General features: G+C 32.9%; 4 protein-coding genes across 13 annotated transcripts in view; 1 reads left to right on the top strand and 3 right to left on the bottom strand.

Annotated features, from left to right (window-relative positions):
• LOC139995785 (putative fatty acyl-CoA reductase CG8306) overlaps positions 1-8,749 on the bottom strand; it is a 91,144-nt gene extending 82,395 nt beyond the window's left edge. The window contains exon 1 of the mRNA XM_072019601.1: positions 8,746-8,749. The gene's annotated coding sequence lies outside the window, so the exon portion shown is untranslated. The remainder of the gene's footprint in view (positions 1-8,745) is intronic.
• LOC139995583 (uncharacterized) lies at positions 395-2,904 on the top strand. Of its 2 annotated transcripts, XM_072019192.1 has the most exons (5): positions 395-756; positions 1,203-1,461; positions 1,676-1,896; positions 1,966-2,295; positions 2,532-2,904. In XM_072019192.1, the coding sequence occupies exons 1-5, from the start codon at positions 501-503 to the stop codon at positions 2,681-2,683; spliced, it is 1,218 nt and encodes a 405-aa protein (XP_071875293.1). In that variant the 5' UTR covers positions 395-500; the 3' UTR covers positions 2,684-2,904. The 2 variants fall into 2 exon arrangements, with proteins under 2 accessions (XP_071875293.1, XP_071875292.1); XM_072019191.1 differs by having other exon boundaries at positions 1,676-2,295.
• On the bottom strand, positions 4,953-8,719 carry Gnptab (N-acetylglucosamine-1-phosphate transferase subunits alpha and beta). 2 transcript variants are annotated; one of them, XM_072019582.1, is made up of 7 exons: positions 8,431-8,719; positions 7,790-8,211; positions 7,476-7,687; positions 6,578-7,391; positions 6,322-6,493; positions 6,051-6,238; positions 4,953-5,974 (listed from the first exon to the last, which is right to left on the bottom strand). In XM_072019582.1, the coding sequence occupies exons 1-7, from the start codon at positions 8,581-8,583 to the stop codon at positions 5,665-5,667; spliced, it is 2,271 nt and encodes a 756-aa protein (XP_071875683.1). In that variant the 5' UTR covers positions 8,584-8,719; the 3' UTR covers positions 4,953-5,664. The 2 variants fall into 2 exon arrangements, with proteins under 2 accessions (XP_071875683.1, XP_071875684.1); XM_072019583.1 differs by having other exon boundaries at positions 6,578-7,370; positions 8,431-8,718.
• Positions 8,750-10,351: 1,602 nt separating the features above from the next.
• Positions 10,352-17,586, bottom strand: part of LOC139995646 (putative fatty acyl-CoA reductase CG5065) — a 45,830-nt gene continuing 38,595 nt past the window's right edge. For 3 of the 8 annotated variants that reach the window (XM_072019284.1, XM_072019283.1, XM_072019282.1), the window contains 8 exons: positions 17,373-17,532; positions 12,574-12,839; positions 12,172-12,488; positions 11,833-12,080; positions 11,382-11,568; positions 10,935-11,120; positions 10,574-10,834; positions 10,352-10,499 (listed from right to left, as the gene is read on the bottom strand). In XM_072019284.1, the coding sequence (XP_071875385.1) occupies positions 10,421-10,499; positions 10,574-10,834; positions 10,935-11,120; positions 11,382-11,568; positions 11,833-12,080; positions 12,172-12,488; positions 12,574-12,819 (1,524 nt within the window). In that variant the 5' untranslated portion in view covers positions 12,820-12,839; positions 17,373-17,532 and the 3' untranslated portion in view covers positions 10,352-10,420. Of the gene's footprint in view, positions 10,500-10,573; positions 10,835-10,934; positions 11,121-11,381; positions 11,569-11,832; positions 12,081-12,171; positions 12,489-12,573; positions 12,922-13,502; positions 14,210-17,372; positions 17,533-17,586 lie in introns of those variants that run through there. The other 5 variants (XM_072019285.1, XM_072019279.1, XM_072019281.1 and 2 more) reach the window with 5 other exon arrangements.

The raw sequence follows: 17,586 nt of genomic DNA, 5'->3' as shown, positions 1-17,586 counted from the left end.
TCTTAACGAGTTGTATATATTTAATCTAATTGTGACCGTTGAATGTTTATATTTTAATCTTATTCGTACTTTAGCAAACGAAAACCTTTATTAATATTTTAAGAAAATATTTAACATAAAATTAAACGAAAAAATGATACACATTAATAGCAATTCTTTCATATCTATCTTGAAATACTTCTTCATATTAGAAAACTACAATTGGATTGAAGATGACCAAAAGAATACAAGTGGGTTAAATAGAATGCTAGTGAAGGTGAGCGACACTATTCCTACCACGAATTGATCACTTTTCATCGATGTTGTTTCCTAGACGACGAAACCCCGCGAAATGGCAACAAACAGTATACTTGACGTAATGTACTACGATATTCAAGTTAATCATAGTTTCACTTCGTATCAACTAGCATTTCCTCTTAAGATTTTACTCTCGTTCCTTTTTCAAAAGTTACAGTACTTAATATACGAATAATTTGTTGAATTTTGAAAAATTGAAAAATATGTCTGTTGCAGAACAATCAGTTTCAGAACATGAAGTTATCGTGCCACCGAGTTTGCCATTAATTCTGAAGGAATTCTGCAAGGCGGCTATTCGAACGCAACCGTACGATTTACTTCGATGGTCTAGCTCGTATTTTCGAGCGTTGGCCAATGGTGAGGAACCACCGACGAAATTAAGATTGGAATATCCACCACCGAATACCGTTTCCGGTTTGACTCTCGGTTTTCTGAGGATTTTACTTCGACAATTTGGAGGTATCGATAATAATTATTCAAATACATATATATAGGTATATGAATTGTTGGAGCAACATAGAATTTTTTATTAACTGTTTGAATATATTATTTTTGATTGATTATCCATATTTAATATTTAATACCACTGGTTCTTTTTGGTCTGTGTTTTATATTCATACTAATCACTAATACATACAATTATTCTAATTACTAATTATTGATGCTAATGAATAAAATTATTATATTAAATATAATTACTTATTAACTGGACATAGAATTATCAATTATTAATATCAAATATTTAGATATTTCTTAGGTATGTTAAACAAAATATGTAATATAAAATAACTCTTAGTTATTATTTTTTAAAAGTAGAACTTTGTGATCTGGGTGGAGAAGGTTTTAAACTGTGTATTTAGATAAGCATCTTTTACCGACATTGAAAAATAATATTTCTTGAACAGATTACAATAAAACGTTGCCTGTGGAAACGATACTAAGGCTATGGGACTGCTTGTGTTTGGATCGTCGGGATCTAAATTTGATCTTGATGATCGGGAAATTTCGACGAAAATGCCAAGTGAAAAAATTCTTGGCAATCGCTGTTGGACTTTTAGGTTCCAGCCTCTTTGAAACAATGACTATGATTTGCGAGTTATTCACTCACGAACCTGATGGTGGATCTGCTATGGTTCCAGTTACATTCTTTCTGGAGATATATGGGTATATACAAAACTTACAGAATGTATAATACATATTGATATAGGTAATAAATTATGCAGCTATAAAACACAAAATTGAAGGGAAGAAGAATGTACCTATATAGGACGTTGAAAAAGATATGAATGATATTTATAGGACATTTATAGGATTATACATATAGGAATTTATGGAAGATATACATTAAATTAATTTATTAATAATAACATTTTTCCAGATATTTAGCTGGACTTTGTTGTGACGGGAGCGAAAGAGATCCTAGCGACGAGGATCCGACAGAATTCATTATATACGATTCTGAATATTCAGAAAATCAAGAATCGAGCAAAAGAAAATTTTCTATAGATCGGGTTTGTTCAGCTACGAGCCAAGACACGGAAGCTGACGCGAATTTAGACTTAGAATTGATATCAAGAAAGGACACAGACTCTTCGAGAAGTACATTCTTACCAGAAATTATTTCGTTCGCACATTTGTTACATAATTTACAAAAATATTCTTCTACAGCTGATATAACGCCGCAATTAAGCGAAAGTTACGCTAGCCAGAAGAAGATGGTCGAAGATGAAGCGAAACAAGATTTCTCTAGCAAAGAAACTTCTCAAATAGAACCTAACGAAATATCCGCTAGCAATGTCGAGTCAAGCAAGAGATCGGGATCTAATGGACAAAAGTTGAAAGGTGAAAACGCATCTGCAAAAAGTGTGACTAGTAGTACTTCAGCAGAAAGTTATAGCGAGAAACAGAGTATACGAAATACGGAAGATAGGGTTGAAAGGAAAAAGAAGAAGAAGGTTATAGACGCAAAATTGCTCAAGTACTATCCAAATGTTCCTGGTGAGATAACAAAGAATCTTTAATTATATTACAAACTGATATACATACATATATACAAGCCGAGTTGTAAAATTGCTCGGGTTTATTTGTGTTACGTTTATGATTCTTTGTAAATTTCAAGTTTCTTACAAAATTATCTGGAGCTTTTATGTTGAGATTCCTTTACAAAACCAGTCCTTTGCTGTGATTATTATTACATTAATTTTCATAAGATTTCTGTTATAATTCGATACTAGGTATTGGATCTCGTCTATCAGCTGAAGAAGTAGCTAGTGTTGCAATATGGTTGAGCGAATGCGCAAGAGTACAAGAAGGCATGGTTGGCCCGCGAAATCTCCGGCATATGAATTGTCCTCCTTTAGACAAACAAGAGATATCGGAGTCATGACAAGACGCAATATGATTGTGACATGAATCTGCGAAAGTTTTCTAAATACTAAATATATGGCACAAGCGAGTGGAAACAATTAGAAATATTCAAAAGTAGCGTTATTTAAAGCAAATTTTAGATTTATATCTTTCATGCTTCGATTTTAGGACGCTTGTGTTTACACGAAAATACACAAAACATCCATACATGCTATTGTACAATAAAAAGCAAGGAATACAGAAATCATTTTGTATGAATTTGTTACGACTTCGAAAGCGTATGTGTATAAATAACATGTTATACCTACTCGACTAAAATTTTATCGAGGAAACGAGAAATGTTAGACGTTTAGAAACGATGCGAGTGAAGTAACAAAATGAAACAAATGTAATGAAATTATGAAATCTTATTTATCCTTACTAAAACAAAAAAAAAAATTAAAAAAATATATATAAAATACTATTATACAGTAATATATAATACTATAACTTATAATACCTTTAAACCTCTATATACTGAGAGATATCCGACTATAAAAATTCTTAAATAATTTTTTATTTTCTCCATATTTTTAATTAAATTTCGCTTTGCTCTTTTTTAAACACGTTTTATCACTTTACTGTAAATGAAACTAATCTCGAACGTTCTCGAAACGTATGGCTTCTTAAAAAATTACTATAATTTTATTATATATACATGTGTTTTAAAAATATTTGATAGAATAATGAAATTAATAAAAATTAAATTAAATTAAATTTAATAGAAATATCGTAATATTATTTAAAGCATTATAGAATATTTTCAGTGAATTACCCACAGGCATAGATAGCCTTCACAGCATGCGATACAACCAAAGTAGTTAAATTATAATAGAATCTCGTGGAAGCGTGCTGAGTAACAAAGATTTGTTACGTCTCTGTGTATCAAAGGGAGCGCATCCACGTTTTCGGTGCTACCTAAAACTTGAAATCAAAAGACCTGCATATTTCTCCATTTGGTACTGAAATTTACGAATAAACATCATTATGAATATATCGAATATAGTTATCGAATATATAATTATAATCACAGCTCAATGTAGTGGGATCAACAGCAGCTATGTTTGTAAATATCTCGGAAACTAAGGCCAATCGGGTCTTATATCTATAGAAAAAAGTTGGTCAATATATCGATTTCTGCAATATATTAAAAAATCATCCAAATCGGTGAGATATCAATATTTCTAATTACATAAATACTTCTATATAATATTACCCCAAACTTGAACAATGTATAACTAACAAAATATTGATTTGCGACACTTAAAACTATCGTACTTTGTTTCTATTTATTGATTACTATCTACTAAGAAAAGTGGTGCCCCAAAACGAAATTTAGTCATTATCTTTGTGAGAAAACCAATCATTGTTGACTTTTAGGTTGGAACATTAAATTTATCATAAACACTAAAAGGCGTATTACAGTTTTAAGGTAATACGTATATCATACACATAATTAAAGAAATGAAATTAATTTTGACACGTGTGATATAAAAAAAAAGTTAGTTACATGTTCTTTTGTTTCTAGCAAATATGCACGAATTTACTTTACGTATTCGAATTTTCTAACGTCAACTGCAAAGCGAGTCAGCCAGTTGCTAATGCCATCTATCAATTTTATATATAAAATAATTGAATTGGCCGTTTCTTCCAGAATTATTCTACGGACACAAATAAAAACATTGTAAAAAGCGAACCTTACCATTTTCCTTGCAATTCTAAGCAGTGGCAATTTTTTCAATACTTTCTTTTACCCATCATTTAGTAAACTAATTCTTCTAACTTTTCAAAAAGTCTTAAGTCATTTGATTCACTTTTTGGAAACTTATTCTGCTTCAATCTATGTTCAAATACTTTCATAATTCACAATACATGCATAGTAAACGAGAACAGTACGTTTAATATATTACTGTCTTGCAAGAGAATTTGCCGTTGAAGATAAATCAGGATCAAAATTTCCATAAGTTAATTCGCAAGGAAAACATAAAGATCGAAGAACGATTAGACAAGTCCAAGCGATGTCATTCGATCATGACCTATGCACACGTGCGATAGAAATGAGCTCCTTTTATTATATACTCAATATATGATTCAAACAAACATTAACATTTTATGGTCTATAAAATATCTTTTATCTCTTTTTTTGAGTTGTGTATAAATAATGTACAACTAGTAAGATGAATAACTTTATTCGAATCAAATTATGTACATACACGGTTTTCTGGAAATAAAATAAATACAAACAGCGAAATTAAAAAGACATTCAGTTTAATGGCATTCTACTTCAATAATAATATCCTTATTATTTTAACAGTAAGTACAAATTTGGTACATTTCATATCTTCAACAATTATTAACCGGGTAATTTTCTAGTAAAAAATTGTACTACACATCAGAATAGAGAAATATTAAAATACTATAAACTAATAACACTTTAAAATTGCTATATATTTTTTAAATCTTATATAACTTCTCAAATCTCAGTGTAAAGTTAATATACATATCATGATACACTCATCTTGGAGAAAAATTTATGAGATCTAATCTTCCATTTTGTTAAGAGAGAAATAAACAAAGACAATCAGTACTTTATCAATATCACAGGAACGTTTTACTTAATTTTAACGCGACACTAAATATCTATTTGTTCATACCTTATTATACATGATACCTTATAAAGTATCGATTCTTAGCAATGAATGTTACCTTCTAAATGAATTTTTTAAAACAAACAAAGAGATTTGTATTTTGTTTCTCCAAATATCACTTCTAAATTGTGGATGGACTTGTAGATGTAAAACACACAATAAAATATATGAATTATCTGTTAAAATAGTACAAATTTGTATGGGAATTATCTGTATAAAACACAATCCTATATTACATAAAATATTTAGAAAATGTTGCCCTGTTTAAAAGATATCAATATATTTATCCTATTTTTGCATTTGTACCTTAGACTTAAACGAGTAATATGGGTAATGTTCGTATTCTGAATAATCGACGCACTTGATGATAAAATAAGTGATAGAAAGTTGTAAGAAGTAATAAAAGGATAAGGCATAACAACAGATTTCTGGCCCTTGTTCGATTAGTTCTCCACTCAAGGAGCTTATGTCGATGAGTGAAAAGATTTCGATATTGCAAAGGTAATTCAAAAGTACTGCGTAATGGATAGAGTGAGCGATAAAAATCGTTCAGTAATGCCCGAACTATTTCGTTCTCAGAACGTCGAAGGGGATCCATATCGTCATTTAAGCAAATAAATTTTCTAAAATCAAAGTAAAATTATTCTATTCTATTTATCGTTAAATCCTAACAATATAAAAATGATTACAATTACTTACTTTGGATCTCTACGTATCTCGTCTAACAGTTGTACTGTTAAAGATACGTTGCTTGTTAACATTTCGAATATTTCATTTCTTCCAGCTTTAATTATTTCGTGTGGGTAAAGCTTTTCTTGACTGAATTTGTCTTTAACTTTTCGTGAAACCGTTTCGCATTTTGCTATCAATTCCTTAGTTACAATTGGCTATAAAAACATAAATTATTATAAATAGAAGATATTCTTTTTAGATTTAAGTATTATGTAAAGTTTACAAAGTGTTTGCTCACAAGAGATGAATCCAAATATCTTTCTCCAGGTGGTGGATTTAATACTTTAGTAACTTTTATATGATTTGAACAATTCGTTATTGCATTTTCAAATTCAACGACTAGACTATAATCAAGAGGAAGCGGATAAAGTCTAGATAGAAGAGTCCTGATTTCTCTATCTGACCAAGTGCTGAAACAGAATTACTATTTTGAATAATACTTCTGTTATTTTCTTTCTTTTTCTATTACTATTATTTTAAAATAGTATAACTACCCTGATTTATCCGTATCAAATGTATCAAATATTTCTTCAATTGGTACTTTCCGTTTTTCACTAGCTAGAAAGTAAAAGTAAGAGAAAGCAAACTGCATATCCTCGGAGTTTCTAACTTTATGGCTAGATGTTTTTCTAAATTCGTGCTCGAATTTTTGTTGCATATCAGCAACGATCCATTTATCTATTAGATGAGGCATATGAGCGGGTACTCTTCTACGTTCGAAACCATATGCCATATTATATATTCTATTCACATATAGCAAAGATTCGGCATATGTATCAAGTTGTCTTGTTCGAAGTTTCCATTGATCAGAATGAGTCGATTTATGATTAGCTTTTGTGGTACTACTAACTTGTGGTAAGTTCATGATATCATCATTTAAATAACGTTTCAATTGCAGACGTCTCTCAGTAACGTTCAATGTTTGATGTCTTATATTATTTATCATTTTTGATATCATCGATTTTTGGGTTGGTACGGTTTGATCATTTTCATTCAATTGTTCATTAAAATATCTTTCAATGGAACTCACGTAATTATTATTTTTGAAATTATAAGAGTTATTTACATGCATCTTTAGATTTGTGACTGTATTTGGGAATGTTTGTTGAATAGACAATTGTTTATCATTCCACATAGTACTTATACTTCTGTTTCTAAAGATATTTAAAAATTTTAATCCATAGTTAGTATCTTCTAGAGGATCTTGTAAAAGTTTGTGTGGGTAGTCTCCCTCTTCCTCGAGAGCTTCACTGTCAGTAGGAACTGGTGTGCTATCGCAATCTCCTCCTGTAAAAAAGATTAATGATACTAGTTTAAGTTTACACATATCGCTAGGTCATTAAATTTTTTAATAGTTGTTATTTCAAAACAAATATAAACAATGAGTGCTACCATCAAATTCACATAATGTTGTATTACAAGCAGGATCACATGATCCATCACCCACCCAGGCCCAAGGACAAACATCTGAACAATCAGGAACCCACCATGCAAGATACACTTTTTGGCCACTTGCTTGTGTAATAAAATCTTCTGGCCACACTTCTGCTCCTAGCATTACATCATCATTAAAATATAAAAATTTATCTGAAATTCCAGGAATTCTGCAAAAGTAAAAAATTACATTGTTAAGAAGATTGCAAATAGCTATTAACTAGATAATATAAACTGTTATGACTGCTATTGTATAATGGATATGATACTACCTATGAATATGACTTTCAATAGCTGGACTAGAAAATGTTGGAAGATCACTTTTATTTAAAAATATATCTTCATGAGTAATAAGTGTAACTTTAGGATTATCCATATCTAACCAACTTGGTATTTGACCATTTGTAACAATATACACGTGTCTCACCCAAGGTGCATACATTTCCAATGAACGTAATGAATATCTTAATTCATCTTTATCACTAAATCTGGAAGCAGCTGTGTTAACGTCCATGATAGGAACATGCTCTTTAAGATTTTTTAAGAAGACTGGATCTGAACCATTGACCCATGTATATACAACATCTATTGGAACATGTTGGCATAATTTTTTTTGGAAAGAGATACCTAATATATTATCATTGAAAGAATGGAACACTGCTTCGTATTTCTCTTTGCTCCATGTTATCCACATCTGAAACGTTAGTATTTAATTAGAATAAAAATTTTTATTTTGAATTTAAGAAATTCAGTAACTCGAAATTTACATGCAAATTTGACATTTATATTAAAATATTATCTTACACTTAATTAATTAATAAAATATATTCTATGGATAACAATAAAACACAAATTTTTAATAATCAACAAAATAGATAGATAGAAAAACAACGGGGAAAATGAAATTCCTAACCTCTCCAAAATGAACAATTCCGATAAATATGCAAGTAAATGCTGTCAATATCACTAATAGCGAATATTTATATGAAAGTAGATCGTAACACCGACGCTGTAATAATTTCCATGTGCTCATTATATTGATAAAGATTCTGCATGCGATTAACATTGCTAAAGTTACAATACGAATTCATATAACACTGTTTACACCTCCGGCTGATTTCAATCATCGGTAAAAATGTACCGATACCGGTATATACTCGTTGTTATCGTATGCAAAAGTCTGGTAACTACCGCTGTAAGGGGTAAGCAGAGCCAGACTCTTAGTGACTGGACAATGTTCGCCCACTTGTCCGCGGTATGGCGCCTTGATTCATTTGTTAGGATTTGTTGTGTAGCACAATCTCGTGTCTACAACCTGCAATATCAATGTGTTATGTCGGTAAATCCATCTATATATCCTCAGTTGGTAAGCAGGCTGAAGCGTGGTTGCGGTTTCCCGCCGTACAATTATAATCATAATTATTTGATAATAATAAATTTCAATTCAATACGCCATGGCCATGTATTGTGCCAAATCGTCGACCAAATTAGAGCGAATATAGTAAAAGCTATCTGTTGTCGTAGTGAAGAACGAGCATTTTCGTTGCAAACGGAAAGCATTACATAGTACAGTATTAATAGTTACAACATTTTTAATGAATTAAACAAAACTTAAAAACAAATTTATTTTCCAATATATGCGTATAATATATATATAATAAGTACATACAATAAATGAATTAAAAATATATTTGATTCAAAAATTGTATTTTTTTTAATCGAAATAATAATACTTATTGATGGTTCACATAATTAATATTAAATAACATTTTTCCGTATCGGACGAAATACTGTATAAGTATTTTAAATAAATTATGAAAGATTATCAAGTCACTTAATTCAGTTTATATTCTTTACCTTCAGTGTATGTAGTTATTATTCTCACCGTAGGATGGCGCTATATGCAAAATTCTAAAAAATAGATCGACGCACCATGGTAGCGGCCGACCTGTAAAGCACAACTCTCGACATCATGAGCTTTACTCCCACCACGGGAGCTTTCAACCTCTATATTCCAGATTGTGCCTGCGGTATCCGTGGCCGTGGCCTGTGCTACCGGTGTTAAACCAATACAACTATGGATAAGATAAAGAACATATAAATTTAGGCTTGATACACATAGGCACACAATCGATGCAATATCGCGCTTTTCTACAGCGGTGTGAAGTTGTGCGCACGAGTGCGTTGGTTCTTAATCTATAATGTAAATATTTTAATGTACACTGGTCAAAGAGTTACAAGGTTTACAAACAAATAATTTAGAGATCAAAGTAAGTTTTTAGGATAAATGATGTCAGAAAGATATTAATTTAGAACAATCTTATTTTAAAAGATATTTATTTTTTATCATCATTGTTTATTGTTCAATAAACTCTTTATCGGGAAATTTTTGTTGCCGTCGAATAGTTATTCCTCGTGCTTTTGTTTGATGGAGAATGAAGGAAATCTGTATTATCATGCGGAAAAATGTTTATATTTCGCGAATGGATATAATGTACAAAATATTAGTTGTACATATTATTATCTTTCCCTATATAATTATGTTTTGTTGTTTAACGTTACACAAAGGCATGACGTAGAATCTTTGAGAACAAATTAATAATTAAATATTTCAGCATATTTTATTTTGTGTTTTAATTTAATGGAAGGATCTTCGAAGATACGTGTATTCAAAGATAACACACAAGCATGAAGTATAGAAATTGTCATGTATGAATTGTTTACAAATTGCAAAGCGTATGCGTATAAATACATATATCCTTATTAAAACTTTATAGACAAAACATGCAATACTATAAATGAAGTGACCTGATTATAAATGAAGCGGATGATGATTCCTTTTTTTCATAAAATCTTATTTACTTTTTTTTTTCATTTAAGTAGAAGGAATAACGTTTAAATGATCAGTACGTAACGCGTAATATTATCCATAGTAGAAAGCTTATAGCGGATATTTGAGTTGTCTGATGTATCCAGTACAACCTGAAATAAATGAAAATATAAAAATATTTATATTAGTTCCCATTTTTTAATACGTAGATACATTCTATACGCACTTTGATAATCGTTGTCTGGCAACATCCATAGATTCAAGATCTTCTTTCAGAATGAATTTCTTAATTCCCATCATGTATGTTGCTATATATTTCTCCCAATTCATATCTTGCAAGTCTAGTTTCACGACATTGCCGTCTTTCAACGTTTTCACTTTCTTTACCATGTCGGTAATGTTATCCCTTTGGAAGGTCCATTCGTGCATGGTAAAATACGCTGTCACTGTTACGAGTTGATGGCAATATTTGACAATTTTCATCATTCTGAAATGCCATTTTTGAATATTATTATAGATAGGGACAAAGATTACTACTACAAAAAGAGAAACTGTCCTCGTTGTTGCAGTAACAATAAAAAACCTACATTGGCTTATTACCGCGAAATCTTAAAAAGATGTCTATGACGAACGCAGGCAAAACGTGCAGGATTAGGTTGAGGACGTTATAAATATATCTGTTAGCTACCATCGGACAACCCGGGTACCACAGCGTACCGTTCAGCGGCGTTTCTATGCTACATTTAACGATGGCATCTTTCATCTGACCCCATCTTGAAAATTGCAACGTTTATGGATATAGAATCGATCGAATTATATTTGAGATACAGTTTATTACCATCAGAGTAACTTGGGAATAAGAAATATTACATAATCTTAATTATCTTTCTAGTCTTCTAAATTGAGGTATTGCGAGTAAAAGTGAACTTTTATATTTTACCTTTGTTCGTGTCAATCGAATGAACTAAAATTTTTCGGATACTCTGATGATAATTGAATCACGTTAGTCGATAAGAATTCGCAACAAACATTACTTAAAAGGGTACGCGTTACTCGTGCAGTTGTAAACCTTAACTTCATTATCGCGATGATGTAGCGTGACGTGCCACGCGGCGCACATTATCGTGTCGACTACGAAATCCACAGGCACTAAATCCAATCTCGCGTCCTTCCTGCCCCATATAGCTTTCGCAGAACCTTTGCTGATTTGCAGAAAGATATCTGTAACATTAAATCTCTGTAGAAATTACTCGCGATAAATAGATATCTAGAAAGGATAATTCCAATTGTCAGCAAAAAAAAAAAAAAAAAAAGATACGTATATGTACATGATAACAACAATGATCTTGAATAGGTTCAAATCTTTAATAACGACGTATGGAATGTTACAGCTAATTTCTCTCGTGCAGGGGGCAAATTGATTAACTCTACTTATGCGAGATGCAAAGAGCATCAAACAAATTATCGTAAAATCTGTGGAAATACTTGTAACTCCAAAGATATTCTCTAGCCAGCCAGGACACGGTTCTTCCAGCGAGGCACCGATTATACTTGGCCGTACTATCGCAACTGGCAAACCTTTGCTGTCGCTAGCTACAATCTGCTCTGCTAGATTCTTCGTGAACGTGTACGTGTTCGGATGAGTTTCCAAGATCTTTTTCTCTAACATGTTGATCAATTCGATGTCCAGTTTGTCGCACATGTTGATCACCATAGTAGGTTCCAAACTCGTGCTGCAAAATTACGAATAAGCTAACATACTCGTCACATGCCAGGGTCGCAAGCCGAACCGCGGAACAACATTCACGCGTCATTTGTTCTTACGTGTATACTTTCTCCTCGATTTGCGGTAGATTCGCGTTGCTGTAAGCTGTGCTAACGTGGACGATGCTGATTACGTGTTTCAGTTCCTTGCACAGTTCGATGATACGAGCAGTGCCTTTCGTATTCATATTAACAGCCGACCTCAGCGGCTCGTTGAATCTTACCGTGGCAGCGATGTGGAACACTATGTTCACTTTCTTCAGCAACAGATTCCTGTCTTCCGGCGAGAGACCTAGATTTGGCAGGCTCACGTCACCCCTTACGGGTTGTACTCTGCCGAGAACCGACGGATATTTCGCTCTCACGCCATCGTAGATCTGAAGAAGAAAAGAAAGACGCGGAGTTGATGAGTTCGGCTTGGTAAAGGCGTCCGAAGACAACGAGAGCCTCAAACCTACGCACGGGATCGTTTATGAGCTTCTTAAATCGTTGCTCTATCGTTTGGTTACTTTTCGGGCGGATAAGTATGAAGATGACGGTGACACGCGGACAAATGCGCATCAATTTCTCTAGGAGACCTTTTCCCACGAAACCTGTCGCTCCGGTGACAAGGACGCCGGTACCGGCGTAGAATTCCTCGATGGAATTCGCCTTGTTCAATCTTTCGTTAATCTCATTTTCATTGATTTCTGTATTCATTGTACCCATATTACAGGACCCTTTGTCTTCTGCGCGAAACATTCCATTGTTCATTAGCAGACAAATGGATAGAGAAACGTTTGAACGAGGATTACGATATGCTTGCACATTCTATCGTAAATAAATATCTGGATATAATGTTCGCGTATAGATCTCACGAGCAAATATCGAAATTGTGCATTTCGTTTGCACGTGCGATCTATAATGCACAAGATACGACCATTATGTGGAGGCACTGCATGAATGCTTAAGTGACCGATCGATTTATATCGGCAGAACGAAGGTCCTCGGGGGAAATAGTACAGCCGAGTGACCATGCTCTAGAAAGAAGCTTCGTATCGAGCCAATAAATGTTTTACTTTCTTAGTGCGTGATAATCGAAATTGATGCCGTTAAAACACGTATGCAAATCTGTATCAATTTCTCTTTTAAACGGCTGTGCTTCTTTGTTCGTTTAATTCAGAGAGATGGATTTCTTCTTTTATTCGTATTTGAACGATTAAAATTGAAATGACAACGGTGATAGATTAAAAAAAAAAAGAAAGAAAAAATAGAATAAGAAACAGAAATGACAGATAAAAGTGTTCCTAGCTATTAAATCATTTAAGAATGAAAGAGTTAACGCGATTAATTACTTCCGAAAGGATTCACTTAAAAGTAACAACAAACATCAAACGAAAGGATTGACAAACCAGGTACGCGTATCTTTAGAACTACTCATTCTGCCGATTATATATTCCTAAAGGGAACTGCGAATAAACGTATCCATCTGAAGGAAGGGAAGAACCTGAAGAACATTCATTAAACTTTCATCTTCGTTCCAATATGCTCTTGCTGACACCAAAAGAAACAAAAAAATCTAATTAGAATGAACATGAAACTGCTGACAACGTGTTAGAGCATGTATATTTGCAAACTCATTTGCGATCTGTTTCGCGATATTCGAGGCGGATTTTCGCGTGCACGCGTGTTTTGCGATCAACAACGTTCCGCAACGAAGGAAGAGTCGAGACTGGCTTTGTCGAACGATCCTGGCTGGCTACACCGGTTGATAACCAGCAGATGACGACACTCGCCGGGGTTGCTTTCCCAAAATATTTATACTGAATCGCAATCTTCCAGGGATTAATCGCGAGACTTATTCGTTTCTAAACGAATTAAGAGGATTTTAGGGCGAAGGAGACTCAAGATGAGACAAGCGACGTTTAATGAAATTTGGAATGTTTTCTTTCGTATCATACGAAGGATCTAGGAGAAGAAGGGAAAATATCGAGTTTTAGCATTTTGTCGGGAATCGAGTATTTATTTTTTTACATAGAATGTCACAACTTCATACTTTTTCGTACGTATTATATCAAAATAAAACATTTTATTCATTATTTTATTCCGCATTATTTTTTCCATTTTTACTTACAGTCTTAAATTAATACATTAAACATACATCAAACAGTAAAACGTGGGAAGTACGTTGTGCATTTTAATTTCCCATAACTACTGTAAAACTCGAAAAAATTCGAATTCAAATTAACGCGACATAGCCAGTGGCAAAAGGCACACACCAAAGCATGAAAACAAAAAAGAAAAAAAAAGAAAAAAAGAGGAGAAGAATTATAAGTTTTTTAAGAAACTCATCTAAAACGTTCAAATGTACGTATCGAATTTTTGCCGACAAACTTCAGCAGCACGATTATGTCGATCTCATACTTGCTAAATTTTCAAACTCGATTTTCTCAGAAACTAAACCTTAAACGAACAAATTTTATTCCATACTTTGTTCTTATTTTTTCACAAGGAATCACCTCGTGCTCGTTTGTACGTGTTATTCCGCTGCACCCTCCATATATCTTTTTCTTCACCATCATTTCATCTCGGATTTCCAAAGCAACTCTCGAGATTCAACAATATTCCACGATGGTTTAAATAGAAAGTATTATAATTTTATTCTTAAATGGAAATAGAATTCTTGGAAATAACGGGAGGCGGATATTATGTACTTTTCCATGCTGACTCTACACGCTCATTCCACTGCGGCATACAGGTACGTTGCATCGTTGATACGTAATTTTAACGATCAGGAAAAAGCGGGACAAAGGAAAATGTCGAGACAAAGTGAGATATTGTTTTATGCATGCTACTGCTGGTGCTATGTATTCTGGGTCACGAAAGTATTTCAACATTTGTGATAGAAAACTACTACGTACGTATCCCGTTTCATTTGTATTGTGCTGTATATTTGTACAGGGTGTTTCATGACATAGACAACCGATTTCAGGAATGGACAGGAGGCATGGAAACAACGAAGAAAGTTCATACGGACATGTATGGTATCCCCGTCTGACCTTGTTACGAAATTTATAGCCATTTTTAATTCGAAACTGCTTATCTTCGTAGAAAGTGTTCGAAGTGGCTATCGTCGGTCTGTATTATTCGACACACACCTGGAATTTTTGAAAGACTGCGAAATTTTCTGACACGATAACTGCAATCTTGCGTGTGAACCGTGGGTGGTCATTTCGATCACCCTCTACGATGATAAACTGTCGTGGATTATTGTAATATAAAAGTGACTATAACTCTAGAACAAGGTCAAATAGTACATACGTTCGTACAAAGACTTTTCATTGTCTTATGTCACCTGTCCACTACCGAAATAACGAATGAACAACATTTTTTGTTTTATATTGTTTTATTGAATTATGTGTGATTCATTTTGTTCTATTTCTGTTATTATGATTATACATAATTCAATAAAATAATATAAAACAAAAAATGTTGTGTTGTTTCCTTATAAGACGAAAGTAACCTTTGGAACAACCTAATACTTAAATAATAATTGCAAGAAATTATATGGTCCTGTAAATGCATTACAGTGCTGTTTGCGTCGTCTTCTTAATCTTTTAGGATCTTTCAGCAAGATCCTTCGCAGCGAATAGGAAGCGACACGAATAATTTAAAGAAACGTTATTTTTCAAGCTTCGAGAAACGCGACTGAATCACCTGTTCCATAAATTTAATTAATGTTCTACGCGCTACCTCTCCGTTAGAGATTAATTTTGGCTAAATTTACTTTTCTTAATTGTAAGCAAGTTTCTTCATCCGAAAACAATCTCATTCATTATCACAGCGCTTAATTCTTTCATCCCGTGTTTTAATGACATTCTGGAAATATACTTCGGGTAACGAGGCGACGTAATCGATGTTTACCTTCTTCTGCCTTTTGATATCCTCTTTTTTGCTTTATACAATTTAAAGGATCTCTTTTTAATAATTTGCCAGTTCACGATTAACATTTCTTTCATTTAGATACGCATTTAATTTAGTAACGAAAATACTCAGATAACTAGTTTTAATAATGTTCACGTCGGTAAATCTTTACTTAGGGTTTTAGACGCTTCACTAAACTATCGATCGATCAAAGTAATAAATGGGAAGAATACGTCAGCAAAAGTGTAATAATGTACTAATGTACGACAATGTGGTAAGATAAGATTGCTTGTATAAAAGTTTTTCTATGATAAATATCCCAATACTTTTGCGTATCGTTGTAAGGTAATTCATATAATTAGTAATTGCAAAAGTCTTGAACAGATTGTAACCGTAACTTGGGATATCCAAAAAAGTTCGAAGTCCACTGGGAAGCTTTGAACGCGGTAAATAATGATTTTCCTTAAATCAGATTCTTCCTCCACGAGGCATAGATCTTCAACAGAGAAAATGCAATCACAAGATGAACGTTAATAGAACGATAAATAAAATATCATTATGCATACTTAAACAAGAGATAAGTATTGCTTTTTTAAAAGAGAGAAAAAAATAAAAGATATACACAGCACTTTAATTAAAATCATTCATGTAGTTGTTCTAAGAACTATGTAAGCGTTATTAATAGACTGCGGATTTTTATGCGGCTAAAGCGTGTTCGAATATTCAACTTATGTGTAGAAAATATACCATATTATGTAAGGGTATACGCCACATAATGCAGAATGCATATACGTACATAATACATGCATATTATACTTATATTTACGAAATACGAATTATTATGTTCTTACGTATCGGCATTTAGTTCTCACAATTTTCGTTGCAAGAATCAACGATAGTTTTTCAAGGTTCTCTGCCGTAAATTGTTACCGTTTATCTGGCCAAATGAACGTCTTTTCCGGTCCTTTCACGGACGTATCTATGCCTCAGAATCTTTGAAATCTTCAATACTGCATCATGACCAAGATTTTTCTTCCGAAAACGGCAAAACTCTTTTCCTATTTCTTGTTTCAGTGACATAAATCGGAGTAGAATTCATTCTTATCTGATTCTTACCGTTGTGTACACTTGCTCAAGGTACTATGAATATAGATTCAGATTATAAACGGTTATATTTGATATAAACTGATAAGCCGATTGCACGACGATTATTATACCAAGGTATAGTGAATCACATTCATGAATCATACATTGCAGCAGATAAAACTCGATTTAGAAAGAAATATGCAAAACGTGATAACTCGATATACAAAATCTATGTATCTGCATAAAAATCCGCAGTCTAATTTAACACTTACACGTAATTAGTTAGAAATTAATAGTTTCGATATCGGGTAACTAGTTAGTCGAATAAAACCGTCCTTCTTTTCGATTTTCGTCATTCGCTCGATTCTTCGGTAGAAGAGAGGCAACGTAGGCCGTCGATCGGCGTCTCCGCCAGTCTACAAGTTTCACAGTCTATAAATAAAACAACGCGGATTATTTTTACGTCTTTTAGTCGCTACTTTCATT

Source organism: Bombus fervidus, chromosome 16 (assembly GCF_041682495.2).
Source record: "Bombus fervidus isolate BK054 chromosome 16, iyBomFerv1, whole genome shotgun sequence".
Classification (NCBI taxonomy): domain Eukaryota; kingdom Metazoa; phylum Arthropoda; class Insecta; order Hymenoptera; family Apidae; genus Bombus; species Bombus fervidus.
This window is presented reverse-complemented; position numbering and strand designations above follow the sequence as displayed.

What these genes read in the sequence shown, in the direction of transcription:
- LOC139995583 (XM_072019191.1), top strand. Translation starts at nt 501, where the DNA reads ATGTCTGTTGCAGAACAATCAGTTTCAGAACATGAAGTTATCGTGCCA. An exon ending in TTCTTTCTGGAGATATATGG is followed by an intron (nt 1,462 to 1,675) that starts GTATATACAAAA and finishes ACATTTTTCCAG; the next exon opens with ATATTTAGCTGGACTTTGTT. An exon ending in GTACTATCCAAATGTTCCTG is followed by an intron (nt 2,296 to 2,531) that starts GTGAGATAACAA and finishes ATTCGATACTAG; the next exon opens with GTATTGGATCTCGTCTATCA.
- Gnptab (XM_072019582.1), bottom strand. Translation starts at nt 8,583, where the DNA reads ATGTTAATCGCATGCAGAATCTTTATCAATATAATGAGCACATGGAAA. An exon ending in TTTGATACGGATAAATCAGG is followed by an intron (nt 6,494 to 6,577) that starts GTAGTTATACTA and finishes ATTCTGTTTCAG; the next exon opens with CACTTGGTCAGATAGAGAAA. An exon ending in GAGATACGTAGAGATCCAAA is followed by an intron (nt 5,975 to 6,050) that starts GTAAGTAATTGT and finishes CTTTGATTTTAG; the next exon opens with AAAATTTATTTGCTTAAATG.